This window comes from Carassius gibelio, chromosome B12, assembly GCF_023724105.1.
Source record: "Carassius gibelio isolate Cgi1373 ecotype wild population from Czech Republic chromosome B12, carGib1.2-hapl.c, whole genome shotgun sequence".
In the NCBI taxonomy this organism is placed as follows: Eukaryota; Metazoa; Chordata; class Actinopteri; order Cypriniformes; family Cyprinidae; genus Carassius; species Carassius gibelio.
In genome coordinates, this window is record NC_068407.1 from 6,194,326 (window position 1) to 6,221,033 (window position 26,708).

Consider the following 26,708-nt stretch of genomic DNA (forward strand, 5'->3'; position numbering starts at 1 on the left):
AAAAAAAAAAGGGTTTTTTTGCGTAGTAACATTGCAAACAAACAAAATAATTAGCCACGTACTACACACAGATGTGAAACATGTAAAACACTACTCTTGTGTGTCTTGTTTGTTCAGAGTGCAGTGGAGCACAGGAGTTTGTCACTGCACTCGTACATACTGTACATACAGTATGACTGATTAATTTTATAGTTATGCAACTGAACTGAATCAATTAAGATTAGGAGAATGGTTCTCAAGAATCACTTTGTGTTTTAATAAAATGTAATAATAAATTACCAAGAAGAGAAACCAACTTCAGCAGATAAATGTTTAGTATCATTTTTAATTCAGTGTAAAAATTCTTTTTTTTTTTCTTCTTTTTTTCAAATTCAACAGATACATTTTCACAGCCATGCGGAAACAGTTTGAAATGCTTGTAAACAAATTAACATAAAATTCAACCAACAAAAGCCCCCCCCCTCCCACAGTTGAACTATATACATATAAGCTATCAAACCCCATATCACAACACACATCATCATCATCATCAGAAATAAAGCAAAGACCAGATACAGACTCTATCAAAAAAGTTACAAACCCACCACCCTCACCTCTATATACCATGAGGGTCAATGTTAGTTCTTAATTATTTTTTTCCCCATTGTTATAACAAATGATTTCGGCTACTTGTATCCAAAATACAGATCTGAAGTTATAATCACCAGCTCTCCAACTTATAATTACAGACTTAGTTCTTCTTTTAATAGACCTAATGAATGATTTATCAAATATATATATATAGCACCATGATGTGATTACTGAGGACAGAGGGAACGTCACAAAAACCCGTGTTAGTATCGAGACCAGAACAACACTGGCCCTCATAAGATTCTCACATTGCTGCATGCACTGATAATCACTCTACTGGACAACATCTTTTTCTTTAGATTTTGTATTCTGCTTCTCTATGTTTGACTCAATAGCTTTACTTGTGTAGAGAAAAAACATAACAGAGGATAAGGCATCAATTCTGTTGACGAGAGAGTGTTTACTTAAAAAGGTGAAGTTGTGCGTTAGGGCTTAAATTCATTTGAGGGTAGCAGCTAAATTTGCCTCAACAGTCATTTTAATTGCAAATGATTTCGATTTTGGTCTTGTTATTATAATAGTAATAAAAAATAGCTGGCAAGTATGATCGTAACCAGTGTGTACCTAAATCCTGACGCTATGGATGGGGTTTATGAGGAAAACCAATGGCAATGAAAATAATGCTATTTTTGATGAAGAATAAGCATTGTAGGAAGAAGTATGAACATGACAATATCGATATGGTTGCTGATGTAAAATGTAGCAATGAAGTCCCAGTTTGACTTTTACAAATTAAATACACGACAGTGCCTTACATTTGGAAAACTGCACATGCTAACAACACAACAGCTACAGAAGAAACCCAAAAATGACTACAAAAATAAACCAATTTATAATGATTTAATACAAACATCTGTTAAAACCCAACAAGAGAGAGAGAGAGAGATATGAAAAAAAAAAAAAAAACACCTGTTAAAAAAAGAAATACATTGGATCTTTATACAATAAACCATAATTTAACATGGATCTAACTACAACATGTGGGTGACCATTTAGAAAATGTACTCAGCATTTGATGAATGCAAGCAAAGATGAACCAGAGGGAAACAACGATGTGGTCACATTTGTCAGGGGCTTCAAATATCGGAAACCAAGTAGAATCGGATGATCTTAGAAGTAACAGCTGCGAGTCTTCAAATAAAGCAGAAGTCGATGAGAAACGTTTCCTGAGAGTTCACCAACAACCTTACTGGTACTGAATAGAGCTTATAGTTATACTAAGATAAACCACTATGCAAATATTATATCGGTTGATTCTATAGGATGTTATAAAGGTTATTTACACTCCGAACAATCTGTAAGAGGGAAAGCTCAAGTCTAGCTCTTAGAAAATTGTCACAGTTTTGTCACAATATATTGTAAGAATATTTTGTTTTAAGTCTATAGAATGTTTCTAGTCTATATATTTATGAGCTGTTTTCAGAGTAAGACATCATAAAACAACAGACATTATTATTGCATAACTTTCTTTTCCATTTCAAGAACTCTGTTGATAACATGCTATGATACAAATATAAATGATGTGTAGACTTTGAAAGTGAAATAAGCCATGTGTCCAAGTATGGATAGGTGCCATTTGCATAAAATATAATGAATATATATCCTTTCAAACAGAGCATGAAAACTACCTATTGCAACCTTAGTGAGGCCAAGATCTTTGCGCATTTCAAAAATCACCTTTTACTTTAGAGGTAGTAAAAATGGTTTTCTTCTGGAATGAATGCTGCGAGTTAAGAAAAATGCATGGGTTGTGATGCGATTCCTTGCAGATGCGTGAACAGAGAGGCTGGCAAACAATCAAGCTGGCGCTGTATTGTTCAGAGACTCGCGATACTACTAGAAAAGTCTACCAGAAGAATCCTCTGCTGTGCCGTCAACATCAAGGATGCCAGGAAGGTAGTGTTCAGGTAGCAGTGATTGCTTACGGTTTATTCGACGACTCACAAAATACTCTGACCGCCCGTATAAAAATGGCTCTTTAGAACAAATTAAAAACATAAACATCAAATAACTTTTTTTTTTTTTTTTTTTGCATATCACAATATTGACTTTGACTTGAGCACATCCCACTTCTATAATTGTTTGTTAATCACATAATACAATAAAGCTGCAGGTTTTTACTATCGTTATACAGGCCAAAACATCTATTTTTATCCCTGTAGTGCAAATTGTGAGTGTTTTCCATTAGTCTACTCTACATACCAGTAAGGTTTGATTTTAATACCATCATCCCCAGTTCCACTACTATATTTATACGTTTAAAGATTTATATATGTGAGTTTAATATGAATGTCATACATATATGAATATACTGTCTCGATATAGATTTTTACTACTCTTACCAAATGCACACCCATCCAGAACAAATGAAACAGCGCGAGAATCACACAAGGTACTCAAATCTTACCCCCCCCCAAAACTTTTTTTTTTCTTCTCACCAAAAGGGGAAATAAAGACAGGAAAAAAAAGTGAAGAAAACTTCAAGTACAATGAACACGGAGGAGGAAAAAGTCCACCGAGGGCGAAAAGTCAGGACAAAGAAAAAAACCAAAACAGTATCTCTATTTCAAACAAAATCCTCTCGTATACACACCCTTCTCTCTCGGATCAATGTCTGAGAAGTCCTTTCTTCAAGCTTTTCAAACCTGAAACAAAAAAAAGAGAGAGACCTGGTTTGAGGGGAAGCCACTGTGTCTTCTTCCAGGCCTCGTGTGCATCGCTCCGAGTGGGATTTTTCCAGTGCTGTTGGCAGTGAGGTGAGGCTCTGTGATGGCTGATGCTGCTCAAGGCTCCTGTCTGATGTAGTAACTGCCTGAGCCGTTGCTCTCCTGGTCCGAGATGCCTTGTGAGAACGTGAACTCGTCAATCTCAGGAGTCTCTTCTTTAATCTGCAGTGAGGCCTCTGGAAAACAAGAGCGAGACACAAGAACACCAATCCATAAAATGAAACACACTGGTAAAAGAGGACAACTAAAAAATACAAATAAAATTCACACTCGGATATAGAGAATTATGGGTGGAAAGGAGAAGTATCACTACACTTAAATTAAAAACTTAAAAGAAACTTTTGCAATAACCAACAGAAACCAACCTTTTCCATTTTTACGTTTTCAAAATTAGGTGCCAAAAGAAGAAGCATGTTGTAGCATTCACATAATGAAATCAACCAGGCAGCGATACGCAAGGTTTAAGAATTTTAGTAGACTCATACACTTACATGTAATATTTAAAGACAGTTCAATCAAAAATAAAAATGCTGTCATTTACACACCCTCGTGTCATCATGTATGGCTTCAAAAGAAAATGGTCAAAGCAACCTAACCAGCTGAAGAATGGATAGATAGATAGATAGATAGATATATATAAATGGTATGCTTTTGAAAGGTTTTCTTTTTCTAAAGTCCCATATTAAAGAATTTTTATTTTTATGTACATACACATACACACAGAGAGAGAATACTGTGCATGAGTCATAACTACTTTTAAGATCATTTTAATTTAACAGAACTTTTTTTAAATGGTGTGTTTGGAGCTTGATGGCACCAGTACCATTTTGTTGTGCTAAACTGAAAAAAGTAACTAAAATATTCTCTTTTTTTATTGCTTTTGCATAAACAGGGTCATACACAATTGAATCTTCAAAACATACCAAACAGACTGACCCTCTGAACCCCTCCAAACACCCCCCCAACCTTCTCTGTTCCAAATCATACAGGTTTTAAAGGGGTCATATGATGCGATTAAAATTGTTCTCTCTCTTTGGAGTGTTACAAGCTCTTGGTGCATGAAGAAGATCTGTAAAGATTAAAGTCTCAAATCCAAAGAGATATTCTTTATCAAAGTTAAGACTCTGCCACACCCCCTAAAATGGCTCATTTAAACACGCCCCCACATGTCTACGTCACTATGTGGAAATATTTACGTAACAACACCCAAATGTTCATCCAAAGAAAGAAGGCCTGGTTTCAGTAACTGCAGTTAGTTTTGAAGCAGTCATGTCAGGGAGATGTTGTGTGTATCAAGGCGAAAGCAAGAGCACTTTATTTGGCTTTCTGAAAGTAGATGCATTTATGATTCTTTAAGATTACTTACAACAGAACTGCAACACATTTTATGGACAACCGTTTTGTGAACCTAGGAGAGGAGGTAATTCTGACTTTGCTACGACAATCTGGCGCTTCTGAATCAGCCACTGTAAGTAGGTTTTGTTATTAGTTTTAAGTATTTGCTACTGGATGTTCAAATCCAGAGTTTTGTGCGTCGTGTGTGTGTCCGCGTACACGCGTGTGTGTGAGAGAGACAGTCACACAGAGGAGACGGGTGTCTTTATCGTCTGGGGCTTGTGTACTGCAAACACATACGAGCTTCATCACAGTATCGGTCACACCACTCTGTTCCACTTTCAGGCTTGAACTAATGGTAAAACTAAGGACATTATTAACTGTCATTACATTTAGTTTGAAAGATGAAGCTCATGATTATGGAAAGGGGCATTACATTTCCGATGAGTGTTGGTGTTCGGCCAATCATAATGCACTGGGTCAGATGGCCAATCAGAACAGACTGCGCTTTTCGGAAGGAGGGACTTTGTAGAAAATTAAACATTTGAGAGAGGCGGAGCATAGATGAACTACAATAATCTACAGTTTTTTACATTAAAGCATGTCAACATATTCAGTTACACCAAATACACAAAATAATGATCTTTAAAAAAAAATAAAGCATCATATGAACCCTTAAAGAACATTTTAAAGAACCGTGACAATTGACAGTCATTTTGGTGACTTATTCTTTTTAACATCCAAAAACGATGAATTCGCACCACCCTAAAGTAACTGAAAAGGTCAGGTGTGGGATGAAACGGACCACGAAGACAATTCCCTTCTTTATCATGCAGCTGTTGTTAATGGTGTAAGCGGCACAAATTACTCAGAGTCCTGATGACGTGCAACTCCTCCCGCCGGCCCGACCTGAAAAGTTCTACAGGAATGAGGACTGTGGCACCCTCTCCCTGAGTGATGGAGAATTGAGTTACCTGAGTTGAGAGAGCGATCATGCTCTACACCTGAGGTGGGAGGTCGCCCGGACCCAGAGAAGTGGGACAGGTAATGGGGCGGAGTCTGCTCTTCATCGCCCGAGAAGCTCCTCCTCCTCAGAGGCCCACCCAAAACGATCGGCCTCCTCCCAACTGGAATCTTCCTCTCTAAACACCAAGCCAGACTGAGGTTACCGAAGTTACTGAGGTTACCCAGGCTACCGAGCGCCACTCCACAAAACTGCGGGCCTTCCTCCGGCTGAGCCAAAATTTCAACTCAGATCTGAACCTTAATTTGATTTCTACATGACAGAAGGGTGATTGTTCAGAAACTGAAGCCCTGAGAAAAGACAATGTGGAACCCAACATGACTGCAAATCCCTACCAAACATTTGCTCAGATTCCGTCACCCTGAGGGAGCGTGCTTTCTCATCCGGGTATAAGGATGATGGGTACAGTTGTCTGTGATTATCCATGACCCTTCTAAATCGTGACAACTGGTACCGACTATCAAACAGAACCAGACCAGCCCCAAAGCTGAGGAAAACCCAGAAGAAACGGCTCCTGGACCAATTTTGCACCCAAAAATCAGTGTTCCGTTAGAGGAGAAAGCAGATGACAGATAGAAAAGATTGCACTCACTTTTCTTTTGTCCTTTATACTGTGCAGTCTTCTTTTTCTGTTTCGAGACATTTGGCGGTGCTTCTCTTGTGGCTGAGAAGGAAAGGGACAAGCTATTATTCTATGCAAACAATCATTAAAGGAATAGTTCACACAAAAAATTTAATTCTGTCATGAATTACTCTCACTCTTATTCTAAAAATACCTTCGTTCACCTTTGGAACCCAAATTAAGATATTTTTGATTAAATAATAAATACATAAAGCTTATTTTTTTTTAAGTTAACATATGTTATCTTATTGTTCCAAATATATTAAATATATAATATATTATAGATATAATCAAAATGATTAGCCTATTATTCATACTTTGCATAGTACATATGTCATGTGTCTCATGCTATCCTTTATGTGAACTGTTAAAAGGACACTTGACTGATTGGATCTGACAAAAAGAAAGGTTTGGTCATCTGCAGTAATTACTCATTTTACCTAACTGCACTACTCAAATAAATTACAATTACGATGGGCCCAAGTTTACTCAGTATTCAGTAACTTTCATTCTAACGTGTCTGTATACTAATGCTGGTATACAGAGGTCAGCCAATAACAGAAGTCATTTACATAGCAATGGCTATTTGCCCTAAGTGTAAATAGCGATGGAGTCGATTTACACAACGTGTATGGAAGTAAAATAATGACAAATGTCTTTGAAACAAAAAAGCATGCTGAATAGCACTAACTGAAAAATAATGCATTGCATTAACAGAACTTGCATTTTAATGCCTTGTATTTCCAAGGATTGCATTTTTAGGTCCTGAAATTTAACATAGTTGTTCGTTTCAGCTGTGAATATTTCAAGTGAAAATATTTCACACACCTTTTTGTAATTAAAAAATCAATAATTCATATTCACATTCCAGAATTCACTTCCAAAATATTCAATCGGTTTAAAAATACGATGTATAATATTCGACAGGCAAATTTCGGTCCATTTTATTTCACTTTCCAAATTCGCTTCCACAAATTCAGTGGTTAAAATTCGGCAGATAATTCGCCCTTTCACATCCGGGAGCTTCAGGAATAGCAGTAGAGCACAGAGGCATGATCTCCATCTCCTGTCAGTCGCTCACCAGCAGGTGGTGCAAGCGGCTTCTGATGAAGACCAGAGCAACGGGTGGATTAAGTAATACAGTTACAAAAACTGATCTGCATAAATGGAGCAAGCGCTAAGCAGAAGTTTTGATTATCGGGGCATGTGGAAAAGCTGATTGTGTGAATGTGAATGTTTATTTCAACATCTTTGCCTTTACCATAGACTGTATAAAGGCTGTTACCTGTAGCCTAAGCAGCATTCTCTACCATAAAGGAGATTATAATGGGATTTTACCCAACGCTGAAGTACAGAACTAACATTACATCTAAGGAAGACATATATTGCTTTCGCTTGTTTAGTTTCCGTAACTTTGTGTCATGGCTTGTGCGACGCTGTGCTGTAATACTGGGGATCCCCTAACGTCACACTGCAGGATTCTCCAATGACGAGTAACGCTTCTCAATCAATTGATACCATGATATAAGACCTCAGATCTCAAATTACACTTTATTGATGATTATGCAAACTATATAGACGGTTAATCAGATATAAAATATGAACGAACGCTCAAGGTTTCACGCGGTTTCCCTGAGAAATCTGTTAAAGAAAATAAAACTGGCTCAGCGCACTAACAGCGATTACATTTACATTTATTCACTTAGCAGACGCTTTTATCCAAGTCACTTAATAAGAAAAACTCTGTGTTAAACTTTAACGTCTTTTATTGCCTCAAAGATATTAAATTCGGCATTTAATTAATACAATATATTACTGTATATTATGTACATTTCAGCAGATGAGCACAGAAATGAGCCCCACAAACCAAAAAGTTTCACCAAATAATTTTTTTTTTTCGTAAAAAGAAAACCAAGCGCAGTAGTTTTATGTTTGATATTTGCTGTCTATTCGCCTAAGCTGCTTTAGGGACCATCTTCAAATTTACCTCAAAATGAAACGTAGTACAATATTACATTCAAATTAATCAGTTTACACTAAATTAATTATTAACTCAAACTGACTAAATATATATGGCCAATAACTTATCTCACTTTGTATGGACACTACAAAAATATTGTTTAAGAAAAAAATAGTAAGTCAGTCTTGTATCTAGCAATGTACAACAACTGAAAAACCCTTTCCAAGGATCTTTAATATGTAAATAATTGTATACTGTAAATATAAGAAGGGAGGTACAGGCAAAATCTCACCTGTAGATAATCACTATGAGAAACACAAGATTTAGAATTTGACAGTACGTTATTAAAATTTTTTTATTAAAACACATTGGACCTTTTAACCCAGTCAGTGGAATTGTCAGATGGTCCCTTAGGTCCCTACTCTCTCCATGAAGACGCCTAGTTTTTTTCTAGGTGCGTCTGCACCGCATCGAGTTAAAAACATCTACATTTTTCAGAATGCCGCAAGCGCACCACGGGTCATGTGGCAAGAACTAACCAGTCAGCTTTATCCTTTCCCATAATAAAGTTGAAAGCTCAGCCAAGATGAAGGAACAGATGATCATAGCTGTATATGGATTGCCATTTTGAAATAAATTTAGTAGCAGAGCTACTGCAAGCGATTTTTAGTGCTGCAAATCCATTTATCCTTTGCTGAAATTTGCGCAACTGCCCGAGCGCTTTGGAAAGAAGGAGCCGGGTGCCTAGCGTTTTCCATGCGTTTTTAAGCTCAATATGTGAAAAGCCCCTTACTCGTCATTGGGGAATCCTGGAGTGTGACGTGAGGGGATGTAATGTTAGTTCCCATTATAATCTCCTTTATGGTAGAGAATGCTGCTTAGGCTACAGGTAACAGCCTTTATACAGTCTATGGTAAAGGCAAAGATGTTGAAATAAACATTCACATTCACACAATCAGCTTTTCCACATGCCACGATAATCAAAACTTCTGCTTAGCGCTTGCTCCATTTATGCAGATCACTTTTTGTAACTGTATTACTTAATCCACCCGTTGCTTAGGTCTTCATCAGAAGCCACTTGCACCACCTGCTGGTGAGCGACTGACAGGAGATGGAGATCATGCCTCTGTGATCTACTGCTATTCCTGAAGCTCCCGGATGTGAAAGGGCGAATTATCTGCCGAATTTTAACCACTGAATTTGTGGAAGCGAATTTGGAAAGTGAAATAAAATGGACCGAAATTTGCCTGTCGAATATTATACATCGTATTTTTAAACCGATTGAATATTTTGGAAGTGAATTCTGGAATGTGAATTTGAATTATTGATTTTTTAATTATGAAAAGGTGTGTGAAATATTTTTAATTGAAATATTCACAGCTGAAACGAACAACTATGTTAAATTTCAGGACCTAAAAATGCAATCCTTGGAAATACAAGGCATTAAAATGCAAGTACTGTTAATGCAATGCATATTCTTTTCAGTTAGTGCTATTCAGCATGCTTTTTTGTTTCAAAGACATTTGTCATTATTTTACTTCCATAAACGTGCAAATAACAATTAGATGCTATATACACCAAGTGAAAATAGCATATTTTCTTAGGGATAGATGCTATTTACACCAAGTGCAAATAGTGATGGATGCAATTTACACTAAGTGAAAATAGCAGTATTTTTAACAATATAATATTTACATTAAGTGCAGATAGTGATAGATTCTATTTACACCAAGTTAAAATAGCAGGATTTTTTCCTATTTATACTACTTATTGCAAATAGTGGTAATTATCTAAACTTCAGTATTATAGTATATTATAAAACAGAATGCAGTAATAACTTATTGAGTGTAAATTATAATTTTAATTCAAATTATTAAATGAACGCCACCTTACTGGGACAATAAAGCCCTCCCTAACACTACCTGACACTTTATTTTTCAATATGTTTCCTTCATTTATATTGAAAATAAATGCCTTTCCGATGTGATAGGAGATTTGAAAAGGAAGAAAGAAAAATTTCTGTCAAAGAAGGATTCGAACCCGGGTCGGTCGCATAATAGGCTCTTTACCATCTACACTACTGAGGCTGACAACAGCCATCTTTTATATGTTAATTTGCCCTATAACATGTTTGTGGGAGGAGCTGGTGTAAATAGACTCTGCCAACAAGGTGGGCTATTTGCACTTAGTGTAAATAGACACTCCATTTTAAAAAAACAAAAGAACTTAGAAGTTTAGAAGGCCATGAAGACTTTAGAATTATTTAATGGAAGAATAAACAGTGTTGCTAAGAAACAGTTTGAACCTTCTAGAATCAGAATCTTCTGGACTGTTCACTCACTCTGCGTGGCAGGCGGCTGCAGCTGATAGCCAGTCAGTTGGCACCAGCCTACAGGGTAGAGATCTGGAGACTCGCAGTCCACCCACTGATCGTACTCATCCTCCCAGCCGTCAAAATGAATGCGCAGGAGTCTGTGGACGATCCTGGTTACTGTGGCGACACACACCAGGCGCGGCTCCATCAGGTCCACTGCCTCCAGCTTCATCCCTGTACGGAAGCCGTGATTCGGTACTTCCTGAGAGCATGAAAGATCATGAGTTAATGCATGCATCCCAATGTGTAATTTAAGATAAAACACATGGCATTTAATTTTACAAATAAAAAGAGATCCTCACAGTCTATGCATGAAAACTTACTTTGTTAAAGAGCTTCACAGGGGCTGCAATTGAACCCATTTCTCTGAGGTAGTCAAACCATTTGAAAGGGAGTTTGGTGTACCCTGTGAAGCAGTTTCAGATTCATTAGCAAAAATGGCCAAATTTCATTGAGTGATGCAGTCAGATCAGATCACACTGCAGAAGTGAGAGGAAAAGCACCTCTTGGGGGTGTGAGCTCAATGTTGTTGATTTCACAGAAGCCCACTGGGAAGATGGATGGAGAGGTTGAATGGTAGCAGAACCAATCCGACCCATCAGCAGCCTCAGAACCATCAATCCCGATCATTAGGTACCCGTCTGCTAACACCTGAGAGAGATAATCAATTCAGAGTGATTTTTTGCCCAACTCGATGTTTGAGTCCAATAGAGAAAACTGTCAAAATGGCATTTTACCTTTCTTACAGTAGCAACACATATAGCAGAGAGATTTAGAGGGTCTATCGCCTCTAACTTCATTCCATCTTTAAACCATTCTCCACTCTGATCCACATCCTTGATCTATGGGTTCAAAAGATGACACATGAACGTGACTGTAAACACACAGCTGAATTTAAAAAAGCAATTACAAACATACCTTAAGAAACAACAGTGAGGGAGCATCCATCTGACCCTCTATTTTCTTTGTCAACTCTGCAGAGGGCAACGTTAGACACGTTTAGCTTCATAAAATGTTTTAATTTTTTGCTGAATCAAATTTGAAAAGGTCCATCAAAAACCATTCAGACTCCCACACTGACCAGATCTTTTGAAACGGTGTCCAATGCTACGTGACCAGCCAATGGAGTGGATGAGTGGGCTGTACATGTGACACCAGAAATCATCAGTGCCGTCCTGGCTCTCCTCATACACCAGGCGCAAACGTCCACCAATCACCTGCTCCACCAGGGCTACACGAGTTCGACACAGGTGGGTCTTATCCACAACTTCCACACGCATCAGTTTCTTAAACGGGTACTGCATGTTCTCCTGAACCTTCAATTGAACATTTAAACAAATTGTTTTTACTCACAGATGGAAACTTTTACACTGCCATTCAAAGGCTGGGGTTTCTAACACTTGTAAAAAAAAAAAAAAAAATTGATAGAAGCTTCTTATGCTCACCAAGGCTGCATTTAATTGCTCAAAATTACATATATTGTTTAATTTTAAAACTATATTTAATTAATGTTTTATAGAAACTGACACATTTTTTAAAAGTCAATAAAAATGTAAAAAAGCATTTATTTGAAATAAATACATTTTGTAACATTGCGTTTACTATCAATTTAATGCATCCCTGCTGAATCAAAGTATTACATTTTTTTTTCAGAATTTTTGTTTTTAATTGAATATTAATTATATTATTTATTATGCCTTTATAGACAATTAAAAGTAATACTGGATGCTACTTTCAAAGAGTTAAACAACAGAAGAAAAAAAACAGATGTAAAAAAGTAAACAAGAATGTTTACACAATTTTTTTATTTTTATTTATTGCACTTTATCTCAGTGACAAACAATGAGGTGCAAGTAAACGTAGTTATCGATGTCTGCTTCCTGTGTTACAATAAATCAGTCTGACACCTGACTGCTTTGTGATCTTCGTATCAGGAAGATCTTGCTGCACTGGTTTTTCCAGTCTCTCGCTACTGAAGAACAGATTCATGATCACTGCTTGGATAGAGTATCTTACCTTTGTGGCGAAATCTGGTGGAAGTGTTTTGGCTCCAGTGAGTCGTTTCACAAGAAACGCTTTCCAGTTAGAATACTTATGGTGGATGGCTATGAAAACAAATGATATATAAACATAAACAAATATATAAAAAAAAAAATTATAATTACTTCTATTCAGCAATGGCAACTTCACACTACCTTAACTGCAAAGAAACCAGCTTATTACATCGTTTAGAATGGCTTAATGTTTTACATACATTTGGGAGGCACCAGAGGCTTTCCACTAGAAGCACACCATCCAACAGGGTGGACCTCTGGGATACACAGATTACACCAGAAGTCTTTGCTTGAGTCATTATCATAACCCTCATAGCGCAGAAGAGCTTTAAATCCTAAGAAATTATGAAAATAAATAATGTATCATACCTTTTCCAGTTATTATACTTGAAATATTATTAACAGAAAAAGCCTAGGCAGTCATTAAACTACATTACCTGCCAGTTTGACTATCCCTGCTACCCAGTAAACTTTTGTGGAGAGGTTTGTGTCAGAATTGAGGACCTCCACCCTCACTCCCTCTGCTATGTCACCCCAGCACAGACCCATGGGCACCTGAAGAAGGATCAAGTTAAAAACAGTCAAAACATTAAACACAAAACAATGTTCGTTCAATCTCTGCCTGTACTCACATGTTTGAAACAGCTGACTGGTGCCCCAACAAGATTATTGCTACAAATGTACTGGCCCCAGTCAAATCCTTCAACAGGAACCACTACATGAGCAAAAGAACAAATGATGCTGTGTTTAAGTAATGCAACTGCTACAACCGATTATTAATCAATTAGGAATACAATAACATAATGACACTTTAAACCTGGATATTTACCTGATTTTGATTTAGCTTGGTTCTGTTGATTTGCTTGATACTGTGCGTAAGCTGCCAACTTTGCCATTAATGGCTGTTTCTGTAAGACTTTTGCCTTTTTCGTAGGTGGTTTACCCTTGATGGGACAAAAGAAGAATACATTTTACGAACAACAATACAGGTAGTGTTTTGATTAGGAGTGCTTCTTAAGTATATGAGTAGTTACCTGAAGTCTTGCCAGTATACTGGCCTTTTTAGAATTGGAGGAATAGCTTCTAGAGCAGGACACACTGCAGAATCTCTTTGTTTTAGAGTAGAAAGCATCTCGTACACCAACCATACCACACATCTCACAGGTTGCTGCATCAAGGAGGAAAAAATAAAACAAATAAATAAGTCATATATATATATATATATAAATTCACACTATTGAACTAATGATGCACTGAAATTTCTGCCAAAACTGGTCTGTTCTGGAGGGCTAAATTAGTTGTCTAAAATAGTGACGTTCAATTTGCATTTTTCCAAATCAGAAATTATATTGTAACCATGAACGATTTCCAAAAACAGAAAGTTGACTTGAAAATATAATACTTTCTATTTATTTCCAGGGCTGAACGGAAAACTAAACCAATTTTTGTGTGTAATCAAAACTTTTGGACCCCACTATATATGCAAATTACTAACCCATGCCTGCTTTTCCATCAGGATAGGTGTACACCTGGCCGTTGTTTTTGATGATTGGCAGGCTGGCGGGGATGCTGGGGACTTCATCCTCACTGTCCTCTGAGCTGGAGCTGCTACTGCTGTCTTCACTGCAGCTGTCATACCCGTCAAACATCCCAAAAGAATCTCTTCTCTTCCGCTCTGAGCGGGGAGTGTGCTCAGCCTACGCCAAGAGGCGAGAGGAGTGAAAAATGTGGAGAGAAAAAAAAAGTGTGAGTAGAATGAACATCAAAATAATGGAAGAGCAAAGAAAGACGAGGATTAAAGCTAGCTTATATACCACTAATACTTCAATAAATGATTACCTTTGACATAATACAGCATGATTAATATTACCATCAGTGATAACCATAATCTTTATATTAATTCATCAACGCTTTAATGAGTTGGGAATTAGGAAGCAGACTACGTCACATGCATAAAATTGAAGGTTCTCATGGGTCACAAAAAGCAAATATCGTGTTAAAAGGGTCAATATCATCAGCACTCAATATCCCCACAGCACATTTCAAGACAGGAGACAGTAAAAGCAAAAGAATCTCAATTAATATTTCCATATGGCATTTGGTGTATTTTCCAACTCTACATATTTATATTTTTCACAATTTAAACACTAGACTGGTGCAACAGATACGGATTTGTCCAAACCACTGTGACCTGATTTCAGAAGGAATTTCAGACCCTTTTCTTCATCTGAACGCATGCCATTCCCATTACCACCTACTAAAATACAATTTTACTAAAAATCTACACATTTTATATCTCCATAACCCACCATAAAGTGATTTTTAGGTCATATCACACCACAAACATGCATATTTGTTGTGCCTCAAAACCTAGTGAGCTTTCTACATATACGGAACGTTTCATGAAAACGGGCTTAACGCGTTTATGATCCCCAAAAATACTGTCTACTGACTATTTTTGAGACACAAACATAAACACAAACATTTACACATACATGGGCCTGCGGGTATATTTCACCTACACAAAACACATACATGATTAATGATATTTACACCATTTAGTGGGACAACTAGCTTGAATAAACTGTTACATACCATAGAGAGTATTACGAGTTATTTGAATGAGGTAAATTTTGCAGTTTGTGTGACGAGCAGGATCTGTTTCTGACAACCAAAACAAAGAGCACGGCTAACACTGCTAACCGCTAACTGCGCTAAATCAAGGAAGCGGTCTCAAATAAACTCTTTCTTACCATATCCCTTGGGTTTTCCATTAGCCCTTCATGCAAGTCGGTACCTTATGTTCGTTGTGGTATGGTCCAAGAGCCCCCCTGGGGGAAGGGCCAGGATTGAAATTATTTTACTCTAAAGGAAAAAAATAACTCCAGTTGATTATCAACAATTGTCATGGCTCATGTGCGCGTGCGCATGGATAGAATGATTGACATGGATATTAGCCAATCACGGATCACCTGGTCTGCATCTTTGACACCGTATAAGGAAAAAGGAAATGCTTAAGTGAAAGTGAATAATTACAGATCAAATAAATACCGTTTCTTTTCAGGTGTCCTATTATAATGTAAATAATAATAAATAAAATTAAAAAAACTATAAACCGTATGCCATTTAATACCTTTCCAAATCTGTTGGCCTACGTTTGAGTCGTAGGAGTTTTTGGCAGAAACAGGTTTTTAAATATTAGTTTTTAGCAGGCTAAAATTAATTCTGACATTTATGTAATAATTACTATAAAATTGTGAAATCACACAAATAGATTTCAAATGGATTTGAATTCAGCCGTTGAGGTTGATGATCAACATTTTCTGAAGGTTAAGCATTACCTTTTTACAATCATTTATTGAAAAAGGGAAAAAAGTGCTTCTTATATTTCAGAAAATAAGTTTTTTAAATCGTATATATTTTTATATTTTTATATAACAGAGGCACAAACAAAAGATTGACAACTTACAGTAATCTTCTATTCCAGTGCATGGCTCACATTTACATCAAAATGTATTGTTTCTCTTAACCAAACTACACTTCATAACATTACTTTTATTTTACTCTAAAGCAGCATACAATTTTTTAACTTATACACAAAAAACAATCAATAATCTTGCATATAGTGGACTGCTTTATTTTATAGATTAAGCATTACATTTTTCCATTTAATTATTTGCTTCTAACAATTGCATTGTTTAGACTATGCTTTCTTAAAATATAATGGAAGAGATATCTTGATCCATTTCCATGTTTTCCATCATTGCTGTTAGCTCCTGGTTATTTAAATTACTTTCACCTAACATCTTGCATATTTTATAACAACCTAAGAGTTATTCGATCATTTAAAAAAAATTAATGTTTGCATTTATTACATCCACTTTTTCCACAGAACAATGATCCAAAACCCATCACAGGACTGCGTTTACTCTGCTTGCTCAAAACCCGGAATGGGGTATAATAATACTCTTTATTTGATTTTATACACATACATACTGCAGCATTCAATGTAATAAAACTCAATTCACAACATAAATATTTTTTGACAGAAAACGAGAAACAGTTCAAACAGTACAAAGAAAATAACCCATCGACAAACTGAACCATCATATCACTGAAAAACACAAAACAAAGAAACTTTGGTGCTACACTGCAACAATAAGGTTCCTAACCAACTCAATAATGAGTTCCCTGAGCTCTGCTCTTCAACTGTCTTTCATCTGTTCTTCAGACGATCAATAAAATGCAAAGAATGACTGATGTAACCTATTATACATAAATGAGTTGAACACAATGAGAACAAGTGTAAACAGTATAAAAATTAACCATCAAATGTCTTCCAGATGTCCCAAAATGTTCAGACAAGATATGAACTGTGGAAACCATTCCTTATATGAGAGAACTTATGCAGTAAATACAGGCGGTCTGAGCAGGGGGCATAGTCAAGTAAGGCTCTTTCTCGGAGACCGGAATCATGTGCAGAATGCTAAATGAGGATAACAACTGGTCTCTGGGGAGGAGAGGACAATACAGGCAGAGTGACATCATTAAATCAATCATCTGGTCTTAAATGGGATATTATATACATGAGCATCGAAACAATATATGAGATTATACTGATGTTTGCTTACCAGTATCAAGGCATACATGTCTTTGGTCTTTTGTCAGTTGAATTCCTCATCAATGGTGTCATCCACACTTCCAGAAATTGAGGCAACTTCTGAAAAATGAAAAAACTGATATATGTACACATCTCATAAAGGAAATCATTTTAATGTGCTGCCCACTTTATGAAAATGACAAATTTGCCTTTACATAAACAAAAACCAAAACCTAGGGGAAAAATTAATGAAATGCTGTTGATAAAAATAATTGTTTGCTAAAATCAATACTTTTCATTAATCGAAAAGCTAAAATAAAAATTAGATAAAATATAAAATGAAAAAAAAAAAAATCTGACATTGAATGAAACTTGAGATAGAGATAAGACAAGTAATAAGAAGCAAAATCAAAACGATAGGAGGAAATGAGGAGGAAAAAAAAAAAAAAAAAACTATAAGAGCATTTTTTTTTTTTTTTAAGATGTGAATGTTGTGCATGGGTGAAGCTAGTCTAATAGTTAAAAGGTTCCAGAATTTATTAATTATATAAATTTACTTCACCTTAAATGAGCACCAGTAATAAAAAGGCAAGCAGCTCTCCTTAATGCTCAAAACCACGTGTAAAGTATAAAAATGCAGCAAGGTGTATTAAAGCCCTTTAGTGAAAACCAGTCACATCCCACAGTGATCCAATGTGCTCCAGTGTTAAGTTACAGTATATAGAAGTTACACCTCTTGTTGAATTGTCTTCACCACCGTTGCACTTTTCAGTTCTGAAATCCATCTTCTTTAGTCCCTCAAGATCTTTTCCTCTTTCTTCAGTTGCACTTCCTGCTTCATTATGCAGCATTTCTTCACTCAAGCTTGACGTCTGGCATTTCACATCACTTTTTAGTGGGTGTGGTTCATCTAAATTTCCCACTTTAAAGGGCTCATGTTTATACTCTTCAGAAGTGTTACTTGAGTTGCTTTCACAGCTGCTAGTGTCACTCAGCGTGATGACCTCTGGATTTGCACATGGATGAGTCTGATTAGCTGGTCTGAGTGACATTCCAGCATCTGATGAATCTGAACTCAGCTCGATCACAGAGCCCGAGGAAGCAGTGGTCCCATCACAAGATTCTGTCAAATAAGACGAAGACGTAGTGGAAGACTGAGGCATGGTGGTGCTGAGAGACAATTCAGAGGAGTCTCTAGAGGAACTGAGGTAATACCACACTCCTCTGATGCCGTCACTGCTCGCAGTATTTTCACTGAAACTGTCCACCGCGCAAGAGGAGCCCGTCTGATCTGATACAGACGATGAGGTCTTATTCTTCACGTTGTAACAGTGAGTCCCAAGGAAAACGTCATCATTAAGAGTGAAGGAATCCAGCGTAGATGTCACAGCCTCCACACAGGATGGAGATTGAAATGAAGATGAGATTTCCTGCACTGATGGCTCGTGTAATGGTGATGCAGGGGTTAAGTTATTCGACTGGATTGGTGGGTCTAGCGCGGAGGAAGATGACTCAAGTATTTGGCTGACCAGATCACTCAGGTTCTGAGATGGAGTGGAGTGGATTAAGGAAGAGGAAGACATGAGTCCAAAACACAGGCTCTGGTCCACGTCGGCTCGCTCCATCTCTAAAGAGCTTGTGAAAGATGAAGACCATTCCATCTGCCTGCATACCCATGGATATTCTGAACCTCCGAATACGTCCCCCCGAGGACTGGTTAAACTCTGCTGAACTGAAAAACTGCTTTTCAAACGTTTGGGGTTGGTAAGATTGTGTATTTATAAAAAATAAAAACCCATTTAAAAAAAATTACAATTAAATAATTTTTATAGCAAAACTGAATTCAATTAATAAAAAAAGTTTGAAGAACTGCATTTATTTGAAACATTTTGTAACAAAATAAATGATTTTTTTTCTTTTATTGTCATTTTAAAAAGTACAGGTTGTAGGACCTGCCACGAGAGGGCACACTATCAAAACAATAACAAATCGCGTAGTTTGATGATGCTAAGGAGCATGTAATGATGGGATTTGTCGTATTCTACCCAACCGCTGACGGCCATCAATCAGACGGAAAGATAAATCATGGATTTAACGCAAGTTCAACGATTTGCGCGAGTAGATGACATACAAAGTCAATGCAAAGATGCGATCAGACTATGGATCAGACGCATACTCGCGCGGGGCTAGAGACGCGATGCCCCGCATTTTGCGTCTATGCCCCAAAAAACTAATCTTGTTGATCGTTATAATAGCATAGGTTTTCTGTAAATATAGGAATCAAAACAACACACCTGTCGAGTAAAACAAGCGAGATCAGAATCTCTTTCTAGTTTAAGTTTGTGGCGAAGCTACTTCCACATTTGTCCACGACACTGTTGTCATGTGGTTTCTACGTCAGTTAAGGCGGTAACAAAGGGTAACTAACGTCATTGACAGGCGACTGCACTGCCCCATGTCACCGTTTAGAATGGGAATTTTCTCATGATTTACAAGTAGTTGAAAACATTAGAGACATTGTTAGTATCAGCTGGACAAAATATATAAAACACTGGCCCAGTGGTTTTTGGATATTTTACTGCAAATCTTACAAATTGTACCTTTAAATCAATTTAAAATGTATCCTTGCCAGATAAAAATGTAAAATAAAAATATTACTAACCCCAAGGTATTGAACAGCAGTGTATGTAGCAGAATGCAAGCATGTACTGATGCATACAGATTTTAAAGACAGTTTTTTTTTAAATTATAAATTGCATGAACAATGAAGCTGCCCATGGAAGTTTAAGTGTATCAATTCAATTCTTAATTTCAGAAAACGTACCTGATAAACTGATGCAGGACATACTGAGTTCTGATGTTGCTCCAGTCATGTCGTCCTGCAAAAAACATAAGCATTGATTCTCTCAGTGCTGCTTCCACCTGCAATACACTGTAAACACAATCCATATGCATCTTACCAGCATCTTCTGCAGGGATCTGTTCTCATCCCAGTCTCCCCTCATCCCAGTCCCTTCATCCTCACAGCTCACAGCATGACCGAGACGAATCAACTCTTTACCGAGATCCAGAGCCTGAGACAGAGATCCCAGACCACAGAGGATTAAAACAAAAGTTTCACAATTTCAAAAAAGAAATGTGAATGTTGTCTGTCAGTGCCAACCTAACAGAAGAATATAAATAATACCAAAACACTGTTTCAGAAGAGGTTACCTATGAGTTGTGAATTCCTGTACCTCAAACAGTACAACATGGTGCTAAAAACACCTAAGGCCATGGGTTTGATACCCTGAGAATTAACTGATAAAATAGTCACCTAATTAAAAAATTTAAATGTAATATATTATAATATAAAATACTCCAGCCAGTTTAAAGTGCCTTTCAACATTAGAATTTATGCCACAGCTGTGATGTTGACCTCTAACCTTTCCCTGGCTGTTGTCATAGAGTTTAACGTTGGGCCAGGATGAGATCTCAGAATGAGAGTAACTGTACAATTTGGCCAGTAAAGGTTTCCATTCAGCACAGTATGTCATGCGCTCAAAGTCATCCAGGGCTGCCTCCGTCCAAACCTCTCCTAAAAAACAAAGTACCAAAAGAAATTTTTTTTTTATTTCACTCTGTGGATAACACCTAAATTTCACCTGAAGAGCACCCTTTACCTGCGGGACGAACCCCTGCTAAACTGCACTCAATGGCTTGAAAGGGCAGGCTCAGGAAGTCACTTCTAAACACCACAAAATAACACACACCATCAGAAAGAGTACTGTATACACACCACTCCCAAAATGCATCTGCGGTTATTCATAGAAGGTAAAACACAATAATCAAGAGCCCAGTAAGCAGATAAATAGCTGATTCTGCGTTCTCCATCTCTTATTTACCTCATGCTTCGTAAATGTTCCCGTGGAAGCTCCCCATTGTCTCCAAAGTCCACGTAATACAAATCCACCAGGCCAGAGCCCAGAATTCCCAACACTCGAGCACGATTCCACGTGCCATGGTCCCTGTATGGAGCAGCCACTATATCTCCAACAATAATGGTTTCCACTCTGTGCTCCTGTGGTAGATGTATGATATAGTAGAAAATCACTCATTTCTCAGGGTCATGGATCCTACATCAAGTGGGGTCAGGCAAACTTACTTGTGAGGTATCGCTGTTGAAGAAACGGCTCATTTCGGCCGTCAGTTTATCCAGCTGTAGAGATCGTACCCCCAGAATCTGAATCCAAAAGTGTTGAGGATTCTCAGACGCAGACACATACACCTCCAGATGCTCATCGGGCTGGAAGCTCAGGTCTGGACTAGGAACTGGTAAGAAAAGACCAATTATTACTACTATAGGGGTCTAAATAGGATTCCTCAGTGGGGCTGAACAATTCAAGGAATGAGTATAGAGAAAAAAATAATAATAATTATATATATATATATATATATATATATATATATATATATATATATCTTATAAATGCAATTTTTCAAATACAAATTCAGAAAAGTTGTAAGTATTTAATATAAAAATATAATATTGCTCCAGGTTTGTAGGGCTGCACAATTTGGCCCCCCAAAAATCAAATTGATTATATCTTAATACGAGGTTGATTATTAAATTAAATAGTTTTTAAAATACTACTATAATACCTTTATATTTATAATATTAATATAGCTATATAATTAATAAACTAATAATTACATACGAAGTAATAATAGAAATACTAATTTTGTACTGTTTAAAAAAAAAAAAAGCATTCAAATAATACAACCAAACAGTACAACTGTAAAATTACGAAACTCAATTTTCAAATTTTAAGCCATCAAGCTTCGACCCCTCTCCCCTTCTTTGACCCCTCTCCCCTTCTCTTTCAAAGCTTTTTATTTTAATTTTGATAAATGATTCCTTTTTCCTTAGTAAATAGAAGAAAAAAAATTAAGGAATGGGTATAAAAATAAAAAAAAAAGGGTAAATGGTAAAAACCCAACATTAAATTCTAATAATAACTACAATAGTATCTTAATGAGGAAAAATTTCATTTTTGGCAATTCCTTTAATTCACTGGCCTTGTGAAGGTAGGACTGAAAAATCTTACTTTCAAATTTGGAGATCTCCAAAGGTGACACTGGAGAGAGAATCTCCTCCTCCTCTGATTTAAGGGAGTTTTCAGCGGTATCGCTGTTGTCTGTGAAGCCGTTGACCGTCACAGGCCCCTCTTGTTTCAGCTCAGTCAATGGGGAAGGGAAATCTTTTCCATTAAGCTTTAATAATTCATTCTCCAGTCCTTGAGCCTTGTTGAACTGCTCTGTTTCCGGCAGTTTCCTCTTCTGACGCAGCGCAGAAGCCTGACTTATTCGCTTTCGTACAGTTTCATTCTCTATGACCTTCTCCATGATCATTTCCTGGGAGGAAAAACCCATCAAACACTGGGTCTGACTCACTACATGGGTGCATAAAATCTGTGTGTGAAAAATCTCACTTTAGCACTTTGAATCTCCTTGCGTGTGCCAGTAATCGTGATCTTGCCCTTCTCCTCCAAGCTGTGTCCACGATCTTTGGAGCAGTTGACCCTGGCCCCTGAGACTCGGTTTATGAACTTCAAAGTCTCACCACCACGACCTGAAGCAAGCAACATTTCAAACATTTTACACAAGATTACGTTGACAGAATGAAGCGAAACACAAATTCTCTAAAAAAAAAAAAAAAAAAACACAACAACAGGCACTTTTACTTGAAGTAAACTGAACGCAACCTATTATTCGTCCAAATGCCGTCTGAGGTATGTCGATGACATCGGTGATGACCTCACAGTCGGTGGCCAGTTTCTCCAGAGCACACTGCGCCACAAGAATCTGCTCCGGTGAGCCCTGAATCAGGAAATTCACCAGGCTCTGCTCTTCAGTGTTTGGCAGCACATTTATCTGGGCACCAGACTTCTGATTCACCTACACAAACGGGAGAGTTACAAATTGTATAGCTTTTTCATCAAATATGTTTTTTTGGTTTGTTTCTCTAGAATGTTTTAAACATCATAATTGTAAAATAATGTTTTGTAATCAAATTAAATCCTTTATATTCATATTAGTAGACACTTATCTAAAGCAACAAATGAGGAACACACTCATAGTATACACATATATACTTCATGTTCAAAAGTTTGGAGTAAATAAGATTTTTTCAAAAGAAATTACTTTTATTTAGCAAGAATGCATTAAATTGATCAAAAGTGACAGCGAGACTATATTTTAAATAAAATACTTTTACTTTTTTTATTCAAAGAATCCTGAAAAAAAAAAAAAAAAGTTTCCAAATAAATAAACAAATAACCACCCCAACTCAGTATATTAGAATGATTCAAAGCTGCTGAGAAATCTGCTTTATCTCAATAAGATTATAGTTCAAAATATATTAAAAAGAAAGCTATTTTAAAATGAATAAATTCCCAAAATTACAACTGATTAAATAAACGCAGCATTGGTGAGCCTAGGAGATTCTTGCAAAAATATATTTTAAATCCTACAGGCCCCAAACTTTCAAACGGTATGTTGCATATACAGTTTAGTTCTAGTACCATGCATTAAGACAGAACAAACACTCACTAGGTCTAGAAAGGTGCTCTGATATCTTGCAATAGATCGGTACACGTCAAGGGGAACAGATATTCTGGACTCCTCTTTGCTCTGGCATTGCACTACAGAATTAAACAATGGAATAAAGAATAAATCAACACTATATCACTTTTATACTTCCAAAACAATATCATTGAGCATCCGTGAGTGGAACATGTATGGCACATGGCAATTTATCAAATCGTTTATCAAAACTCTAGCTTGCTAGAGTTCACAACTTACCACTGCTGCTTTGAATGTGACGGTAAACAAGGTATCCCACCGTGGCCCCCACAGAAAGGCCAGCAGCCAAAGCTACTTTCTTCCCAGAGCTCAGGCTCTTCCACGGTCCATCTTTCACCGCGGCCATCACTTGGGTCGGACCAACCGGTAAACTCCACCTAGAGATGCAGAATGAGCTGTAAGGTGCATGAACAGAGCAACACCCGAAAAGTCCTAGTCCGCACCATGTACGATTTTACATGGGCTTTCTTAGTAGCGCCATGCAACACGAATGAATGGTTGATGACAACGGCAAAGATGGGTCCTCTGGTTGTCTTTCAATCCCAGAACAACAGCTGCAGAACTTTAATCAAAAGTTATTACTGGAGCACTCATTTATGAGATTAGTTCTAGCTAGCCTAATTTCTTGATACCAAGTTGGCTAAATAAGGAGAACAAAGATCACATTTAACAAACACGACTCTATAATTGGATTTAGGACATCATACAGGCTGTGGAAACCTTTCTGGAACACATCAGAGCTTTCAAACATGACAATTAACACCAGTGTCATGGTTTTATTTAATGAGATTTTAAAGTTCAAGCACACAGCAAAGCAGAGGACTGGACAAAGCTGCAATAATGACATTTTTGTCTTCTAATCTCCCTGACCCAATGAAACCTCAAAATCAAATGATTTGCATTTGCAGGAGGTATTTCTGCAAAAACTGCATCAGCTGAAGGATAAAGCAGAGCTTCAGCACAGTATTGATGCATTAAGCGGTTGAAGTCCATCTTGCAGACACACACAGGAGCAACACCATGCAGAATGATTCTCACTGTGAAAACAGGCCAGTGGGGCTGTAGCTCAGAAACACACGGGGTTGAGGGACATCCACGTCCATCTCGGACCTCAAACCTCCTGTGCTGCCGCTCTTCAGCAGGAGGAAGAGGCAAAAGAGTGAAATATAAATTTAATACAAACACCAGCTGAAGACACCATCCCGTCAGGAGCTCCTCAACTGGGGAACTAATAAATAACCCTAACAAGCACATGCACCATTAATACACCAATTATTTTATTTGCTATCGAAATATAGCAAATTCATATTGAAAGTCATTTCACATTTCATTTGAAAACTTACATTTTTAAAAGTTGACAACTAACCTCAAGTGACTAAAATCTGAAGAAGAAACGTTGACTGAAACCTTAAATGCAAACTGAAAATATAAACTATAAAAGGTCCTTTAAAAATGTAAACTAATGCTATATTATATGAACAATACTAAAATAACACTGCATGCAACCTAATCTGATGGATTTATGAGGTATTGTTTTGCATTTGAAAAGATGAACATCTGCTGCACATGTGGCAGAGCAAACAAAAGTGTTGGTAGCCATATCAAATCATTAGACTAAAAGTTTCTTGAACAGCAAAAAAACGAATTTATTATGAAGAAAGTTTTTATAATCCACAAATATTCTTTGTCAAGTGGTTCTCTCATAATAACCATTTTTTTAACCAATTTAATCAGATTATCGATCAGCAAATTTGGGTGGTCCAGCAGGATCATTAGCCATAGGCCAAACCAGATTTTATTTGAATGCAGGTCTGCTTCACTTTACTGCTTTCTCTCTGCAAACCTGAGCAAATATAAACAAGACTGCATTCACATGCATCAGTAACATCTAACGTTATCTCTCCTAGGTTTTTTTTTTCTCATTGAAGCTGTAGTTTGTATCACTGCACCGTTATCAGATACACATGAACATAAAAACAGGACCTGTTGTGCATTAAGATCATGCACGTGAATATGCGTGTGCAATTGTTAATGCAGCGCCTGTTAGCGCGTGATGGATGTCAAGTCACAGGGTGCGGTGCATTTCTCGCCTTCTCAAACAATCAATCCCGCGTTTTAAAGCCCTAAATTGTTTTTAAAAACTTACATATATCAATAGGTTTGTTTGGCTGGGTCATGCCATTGAAACATATACAGCAAGCCGTTTGGGTTTTCAAACTGCATCTTCCTCGGACGCCTAATGCACAAACACCAGAACCAGATAAAGCACTAATACAGATATTCCGATATATTTACCTCTAAAACTGTATAAAATGTGAAGAAACCCAAGTAGAGAGAGTCCTTCAAATGATCTTATGACACCCTTCAGCGTGCTGCTGCTGATCCACCGGCGCTGGCGTGCTTGATTCTGTAGTACGCAGTCTTACGCACACTTAACCTTTCAACTGTGATTGGTCAACATCCCGCTTGTCAACCATTAGAACCAATCACAACCTCTTTAGGTGCACACAACCCCCCACTATTGGACGATTAAAGCAACACACTGTGGGCGTAATAATTTCTTACAATGTTGATGGCATAATCAAGTCTTGATTTGTTAAATCCAATCACGGAATGTGATTTTTGTGTTTATGAAATGGAATACGTAACAGACTGTGAAATATAAAATATCTGAACTATTTTAAAGAACATTAGTTTTGCCCATGTCTCTGAAAGAAATATTGTGGATTATCATGGACTCGTGTTTTGGCCAGAAGCAT

The 26,708-nt window shown here is 37.1% G+C and overlaps 2 protein-coding genes across 7 annotated transcripts; both read right to left on the bottom strand.

Moving 5' to 3' along the window:
* Positions 1–305: 305 nt before the first annotated feature.
* Positions 306–15,644, bottom strand: mbtd1 (mbt domain containing 1). Of its 3 annotated transcripts, none has more exons than XM_052571167.1 (17): positions 15,479–15,644; positions 14,221–14,422; positions 13,760–13,893; positions 13,555–13,669; positions 13,358–13,440; positions 13,163–13,280; positions 12,926–13,060; positions 12,688–12,776; positions 11,753–11,987; positions 11,590–11,645; positions 11,409–11,513; positions 11,175–11,322; positions 10,995–11,077; positions 10,639–10,873; positions 6,308–6,379; positions 5,666–5,833; positions 306–3,532 (listed from the first exon to the last, which is right to left on the bottom strand). In XM_052571167.1, the coding sequence occupies exons 1-17, from the start codon at positions 15,497–15,499 to the stop codon at positions 3,414–3,416; spliced, it is 2,118 nt and encodes a 705-aa protein (XP_052427127.1). In that variant the 5' UTR covers positions 15,500–15,644; the 3' UTR covers positions 306–3,413. The 3 variants fall into 3 exon arrangements, with proteins under 3 accessions (XP_052427127.1, XP_052427128.1, XP_052427129.1); XM_052571168.1 differs by lacking the exon at positions 15,479–15,644 and adding an exon at positions 15,321–15,472; XM_052571169.1 differs by lacking the exon at positions 5,666–5,833.
* Positions 15,645–16,676: 1,032 nt separating this feature from the next.
* tdrkh (tudor and KH domain containing) lies at positions 16,677–26,395 on the bottom strand. Of its 4 annotated transcripts, none has more exons than XM_052571163.1 (15): positions 26,245–26,395; positions 24,169–24,326; positions 23,917–24,008; positions 23,070–23,262; positions 22,797–22,936; positions 22,413–22,719; positions 21,470–21,636; positions 21,210–21,385; positions 20,988–21,052; positions 20,751–20,902; positions 20,286–20,399; positions 20,150–20,204; positions 18,059–19,057; positions 17,357–17,445; positions 16,677–17,235 (listed from the first exon to the last, which is right to left on the bottom strand). In XM_052571163.1, the coding sequence occupies exons 2-14, from the start codon at positions 24,293–24,295 to the stop codon at positions 17,390–17,392; spliced, it is 2,643 nt and encodes an 880-aa protein (XP_052427123.1). In that variant the 5' UTR covers positions 24,296–24,326; positions 26,245–26,395; the 3' UTR covers positions 16,677–17,235; positions 17,357–17,389. The 4 variants fall into 4 exon arrangements, with proteins under 4 accessions (XP_052427123.1, XP_052427122.1, XP_052427124.1 ...); XM_052571162.1 differs by lacking the exon at positions 26,245–26,395 and adding an exon at positions 26,096–26,238; XM_052571164.1 differs by lacking the exons at positions 18,059–19,057; positions 26,245–26,395 and adding an exon at positions 26,096–26,236.
* Positions 26,396–26,708: the final 313 nt, after the last annotated feature.